Source organism: Herpailurus yagouaroundi, unplaced genomic scaffold, assembly GCF_014898765.1.
Source record: "Herpailurus yagouaroundi ecotype Mexico unplaced genomic scaffold, PumYag 184, whole genome shotgun sequence".
Classification (NCBI taxonomy): domain Eukaryota; kingdom Metazoa; phylum Chordata; class Mammalia; order Carnivora; family Felidae; genus Herpailurus; species Herpailurus yagouaroundi.
Window position 1 is genome coordinate 25,061,390 of NW_024412415.1, and position 6,777 is coordinate 25,068,166.

The 6,777-nt window shown below is 35.1% G+C and overlaps 1 protein-coding gene across 4 annotated transcripts in view; it reads right to left on the reverse strand.

The window, feature by feature from the left end:
* Window positions 1-326: 326 nt before the first annotated feature.
* BNIP2 (BCL2 interacting protein 2) overlaps window positions 327-6,777 on the reverse strand; it is a 26,891-nt gene continuing 20,440 nt past the window's right edge. For all 4 annotated transcript variants that reach the window (XM_040492846.1, XM_040492847.1, XM_040492844.1 and 1 more), the window contains one exon: window positions 327-5,009. In XM_040492846.1, coding sequence (XP_040348780.1) covers window positions 4,958-5,009 — 52 coding nt within the window. In that variant the 3' untranslated portion in view covers window positions 327-4,957. The remainder of the gene's footprint in view (window positions 5,010-6,777) is intronic.

Here is a 6,777-nt window from a genome sequence, read left to right on the forward strand (position 1 = left end):
AAATGGAATCTCTGAGCAGTTTTGTTAGCTAAACATTCTCATTTAAGCCATGTTTTCAGCCACTTATTGAACTGATTTTATTGTTGGATTCCCCATTACCAAAATGATTCTAAACTATGAGATACAAAGTTTGATAGTTTCAACAATGTTTAAAATGAAAGCAGGATGAACACTTCACCCCTTTGAAGAATAGCAAGTAGTGCCCAGACTACATAAAGAGAAACAAAAGTTCTGTAACTACTGAAAGGCTTACAAGATAAAAACTCAGTGTAACAATTTAGTAACGTAATGTAAGACAAAATATGTGATAAAAATGAGTCAAAAACAAACTTTACAATTAATTTATTTAAATTCATAAACGTTGCAAAAGTATCATGTGCAACAAATCAGGACACAAGTTATTGTATTCCTAATAAGTCAGAGAAAAATAAAATATTACATCTCCTTAGTAAATCAAGACCAACTCTTTCCTTTCTTACAGGGATCACATCAACATCTTCCACACACAGTCATCAGAACTAAATTTCTCACACTGTAAAATGACAGCACCAGCCTAGGCAACATATTTTGAATAGTGAAACGATCACAGCACATTGTGTCTACATGGCAACAACGTGAACTTACATTAAGAAAAATATTTGAATTTTTGGAATTCGTATCAAAGTGTGTAGGTGACTAACTCTAAATTGCGTTCCACGTGAACAGTGTCCAATCGGCTGTGCAAGACAGTAGCCCTGAACACCTCCAATATTTACTAGTTAGGTTTATGTAAATGAACAGTTTAAGGGGCATAACTTAAAAAGTCTGTATACAAAAAGTGCAGTGGAGCAGCAGAGTAGTATTATTTTCCAAGTTCCTCCTTAGCCATACTGATTATGAAAACACACAGATTTCAAAATGTAAATGTTTTAACCTCTTATATGAGGTCACATAAGACTCAGACAGCTATCTGAAGCAAACAGTTTAATATTGTTCTTTATCAATCTGGAAGCATTAAACCCTTCATTTTCATTACGTGTTTAAGTGCTTTATGTGAACTTTTCATAGAGTTTTTAAAGGAAATCTCAAAACATAAGAAATTAAGTAGATCTAGCATACATAGTTGAAACAAAATAACAGTTCTGTTCGAATTTTAGAGTCACTCCTGGTGTTTATTAACACAATATCTTATTTTCAAGTACTATTTAGAACTTTGAAGGAAAGTTACATTACAGGGACTCACCTCTGATCTAACTCTAATTCATTCAGAATCCTGGGTGGCGGAAGAGGGAGTGAAAGGCTCCCCAGGTAATTCTTCAGTACTATTAGAACACTGCATAGATGGTCTCCACTGCCCTTACCAGCTGACCTTCTCATGTGAATGTAAATTCATAATGCTTTCTCCCAGCAACTCAACTCCTCCAATTCCTGGTCCCTGCGACAAGATAAACTCTAACGGAACAGGTGGTCTAATTAATAAGCACATTAACTCCTCTATTCCTTTCTTTTGAGGTTTGTGATCCAGTTCTCAAATATCTAAATAGGATGGGGAAAAAATAAGCATGAAAACAAGATGGGACGGATTAGCAAATCTATTTTCAGCCTATCTTCTCCCTTCTGATTGAGCAACGTTACTAATTTTCCATATATAACATGGGGAAAAGGAGGACAAAGCAACTGTCACCTTATATATACCTTTACCAATCTCATCAGGAAACTGGCCCATTCTATCCGATAATATCCTAATGCTAATTTACCTGTCAATTGAAGAAATCTAAAAAAGCCACTTCCGCACTAAATCAAACACTTGGAGATTCCCTGAGCACTCACATAAAAACAGCCAAATAGTGGTGCTATATAGTCCTCTACAAGAAGTCTCTATCAAAAAGCAGATCCCTTACCTTTTTAAATTCTGAAATTGCAGTCGAACAAATTCTAGCTACTGACATCTACTCGTCAATCAGCAAATTTCAGTACTCACTGCAAGCTACTAAATAGCGATGTCCACTTTCAAAGACGTTAACGTTTACCAATCGTAGAAAACATAAAAAATAACCTAGTCCTAAACTTTAATCTGAGCACTGTTACTGCTGACCCTCTCTGTTCAAACTTGTTTCTGTATGAAGAGGCAAAGCAGAGGAAAATATAAATTCTCATTATAGGTGTTACCAGTCTTTGCCTCCTTCACTTCCAGTCTTCTTACTCACATGTTCCGTGTGAAGCCTGCAGGTTTTCCTGTTGGATGCAAGAAAGCCTACTGCATGGTGCCAAGAGCTGCCACACACACTATTTCCCTTTACAGACACATTCAGTGACATCTGAGAGAACCCCTTTATAGTTTTCTTTCTCTTCCTTCCTTGTTTTGTTATTTTCCTTTCAAACTACCCTGCTAGGGCTTACCTAGAATCATATTCCACCACCAAGCTCCACCCAAGGTAAAGGCTATTAAGCTTAAACTGTGAGGTCAATATACCATCTTTCCTTGGTGCTACCTAGGAATATGATCCAGCAGAACACAACCAAATTACTTTACACAAGAAACTTTTGACTAAGAGGCATTCAGAGCCCAAGTACAACAAAATATACTGACAAAAATCAAATTAAACCAGTTAAGTTAGATCCATGACCTTAGGAGAAACATGAAATATTACAATTATATGTACTTTCGCTTCAGTCAGTAATGGAAAATTAACATTGAATGATATGGGGGAAATGTCACACAAAGACAAACGATTAACAACAAACTTGGTAAATGCTTCTCCTCCAACCTACCAGTTATGATCTGAAGCCTTAGGGTTATGAGACATTTACTATGGGGCACATCTCTATACCAGATTCCATTAAGGTGCAGGTTAGAGCAGGTGTGTTCTACTCTAGCGATTCACGGCACATCCCTGTCGTTATATCCCAAGTGTTAACACTGTTCCCTCTGAATTTTAATGTTCTAATGGGTGACGGGCTAGGTGTACTTCAAAAAATATTTAAGAAAATGCACCACTTTTGCAACAAGCTGTATCTGTAGTTGGGAACAATGCTTGCAAAAGCAAAAGTGAACAAACACAATAAACTGTTGAAACTGAAAAACTGTTAATGTGGAGGAAAACCACCTATTTAAAAAGCTCAGCAAATTGTGAGCTGGATAAAGACTTTTATAGATGAAAGACTGCTTAAAGAGCTCTACAAATATATATGCTAATCACAATTAAATTCCACAATCGTTTATTCATAATTCTCATATGGTTAAATTCAGGAGGAATGGCTAAGTTGTTCCTGTTAGTTTGCTCTTTCAACACAAGCCGTTCCTAAGGTTTGAGCAAGCAATAATGGTTTTGGCTTTACTTGCCCGAATGTTAGTTTAGGATCTGCCTACAGCTGCTGGATCCAAGTTAAGTCAGAAGGCTGCTGAGGAACATCTCAACCTGGGAATGCTCCAGGATTACACTTAGGTTCAGCATGTCAAGTTTATAACTGAGAAGGACAACAAGTAAAGGAAAATTCTCTTTGTAATACAAACTTTATAATAAAAATGGCAATGGTGAAAGCCACATGTATGTTCAGTCTGACAGAATAAAGCCTAAAAGCTTAGCCCTCCTTTGCTCCAATTTTGCTACTCTAGGACACGCTTTAATAAATTGCCTTACAGGAAGGCCCAGAGTGTGGCAGTACCCTCAAATTTGGAGGATACCAAGTTTTCCAAATGAGTCACACAAGTGTATGACACAGTATTAGACCAACCTACTGTTTTAGGATGATTCTGCGCGCAATTAAGTTCTGTTCGAGCACCTAAGGACAATGTATTTTAATATAGTGTCAAGGTACTTACCAAATTAAACAAAAAGTTAATATAAATGTGTCATCCAAAACAGCATAATGCAGTGATGCTCTAAGACTTACAAAATAACTTAGTTTTACAGTACTGTCAACATGATTCAAAAGAAAATGTGAACACACACAATATCTGACTAGGTCAAACACTTACTATCAAGTTTAAATAACTGATAAAGTATTTTGGTAAAGTGCCCACATTGAGAGCAGTTAAAAAAGCAGCCCCTATTTTCTACAGAAAAATAGTGACAGTGAAGAACTCATCACATTCTCTGAATACTACACTGCACTCACAAATTCTGGAGAGTGATACCCTGGACACACAGCTTATTTCACATTAGTGAACAAATCTAAAATTTTTATAATAAAGTTCTGACTTTGGGCCAGAAGATAAAATGTCCCATATATACATATATTACAAATCCCAATTCTTAGCCTCTGAAGTTTAGTTCTAAAAATGGCTTTTTGACTTGTCTTTAAAGTTTAAAAAGGAAACAGTGTGCAATACATTTGTATTTGCGCTTCTGAATTAAACGGTATTTATTAAATGAGAAAAAAGCCTAGGATAGTATACATCTACTTAGATTATGAACGTGACCTTTGGGTGTTCATGAGAACCAGTTTAACTGTCCCTCATCTTATGAGCAACTTTATTCTGTAAGTTACCCAGGAAATGTATCTAACCATCTACAAAAACAGAAATTCGAACATGCACTTTACAAATCATGATCTCATTTACCTGCACATTCTTCCACAAGACAGGTATACATTAAAAAATATTGCTCAGAAACGTAAAAATATATATTATCTCTTTCCTTTACCATTTAGGCATATAAATATTTTACTGAAGAAGATGTATCATTCAACAAACAAATGCAAAAACTGCTTTATATAAAGTGTGGTTCTCTGCTATTTAGCAATATAAAATATAAAATGAGTACAATATAATTAGCTAATAAAGAGCTAAATTCAAGAGATTTGCAAACCAATACAGCAGTGAACAGTCCCTTATACAAAAGTCCATTAAGGAAGAATCAAGTCAATTTTATAACAGGTTACATAAAAATCAGGGCCAATAAATGCATTATAAATGCAAAAAAGAGCACTGCTTCATCAGCACATTCTTCAGTCTTGTCTGGACTAGATGCCAAACTTACTGTTCACTTTTCGGTTCATCCTGTTTTCCATTAAGCTCTTGATCAACTCTGGTTAATGAAAAACAATATAGATAATAAGACACTAGCAAGTGAACAGTTTTCTTTTAAAAATTGTCACTACTTTTAGCATAGAATATTATTCTGTTAAAAACAAAGCTTTGCAAAGAAGCAGACGTAGTAAAAAGGTTACCAGACATTTCCCCAACCATGAAAGGTAATTTTTAAAGACAAGAGGACACTGGCAAGAAATGTGACTGTTGTTTCCTCAAAGACTATAATATACTTTACGTACAAATGCCCATAAACTTTACTACAAGTTCAAACTATAACAAGTATACTAAAATCTTGGAGCCATAGCATGGCTGGGGCAGGGATGTAAGTGATGAGAAAGTGGTAGGAAAAACTGCCTCAAAAATGATTCTGTTAACCGAAATATTAAAATGATACCAATCCCACCAATTGATCAATGTTTTTAAATTCAGTGATAAAAATGCACATTTATAGAAATCAGAATTATTGTCTAAAATTTACTAGTACACTTAGAATATAAATGCCTTTCACTTATTTTGATAGTAAGAAGCCATCAAATTTAATAATCAGAAATATCCAGAGGTGGTTAAAAATCTGCCTCGATTAGTAGTGTGTTGCACAGAGATCATATCAAAATTTAGGCAAGTGGAGATTAGAATTATGTAATTACCACACAATTATAAACAACCCTTTAAAGAAGATAATGTACCATAGTCTATTATATTTGTACTAGTTGGAATTACTGATGGAGGGGAGTTTAAAACAATTTGATATATAAAGATACTTTTCATTACTATGTTTACATTACTATGATCATCACCACTCATTACTAGGATCACCTGAACATTAGTAAATGAGCCCGAAAAGTCTTGGGTCTGTGGTAAAGCCAGATTAACAACATTTAAAAACATTTTTTTTTTTTTTTTAATATGCTGGTACCAAAAATTTGAAAGGTACATATTCTTGGTAAGGCTTGCAGTATACAACCAATCTTTTCAAAATCTGAAATATCCTTAAGAACGAATTTCACAATTACTTCACTTTTAAACTACATTCAAACATGTTAACAACTGTTATCTCTCCCTGGCCATACTTGGCACTGAGGAACTGTTTGGAAGAAACATTTACAACATTTAAAATTCCTATACTTCCACACTCAGTTTTGAAACCCCATTATTACCAGTACTCATCATAGGGATTTCACCTTAGGTAAGCTCCTCCTCATACAGCCTCTGTGAAATGTCTTAAAATATGCTCCTTTATCTTTAAAACTTTAATGTTACCATTTTCTTTTTTTTATAAATTTTTTTTCAACGTTTATTTATTTTTGGGACAGAGAGAGACAGAGCATGAACGGGGGAGGGGCAGAGAGAGAGGGAGACACAGAATCGGAAACAGGCTCCAGGCTCTGAGCCATCAGCCCAGAGCCTGACGCGGGGCTCGAACTCACGGACCGCGAGATCGTGACCTGGCTGAAGTCGGACGCTCAACCGACTGCGCCACCCAGGCGCCCCTAATGTTACCATTTTCAAGCTGACAAGAATTTATTATTTTTTAAGAGTAAAAAAACTTTGTACAAAAAAATAAGGAAGTGCCTGAAAGATACATGTAATGATTCTATCAAGGTTAAACAGAAGTTTTTAAAACAGAAAACAAACAAACAAACAAAAACAAGATAAAACAGTACTGGTAGGTTATCAAAAAATACATTTTAATAAAAAGTATAGTTCTACTATTTTTCTGATGCCTAAATTCTAGGTAACTGAATACTAAGAACTTTGTAAAA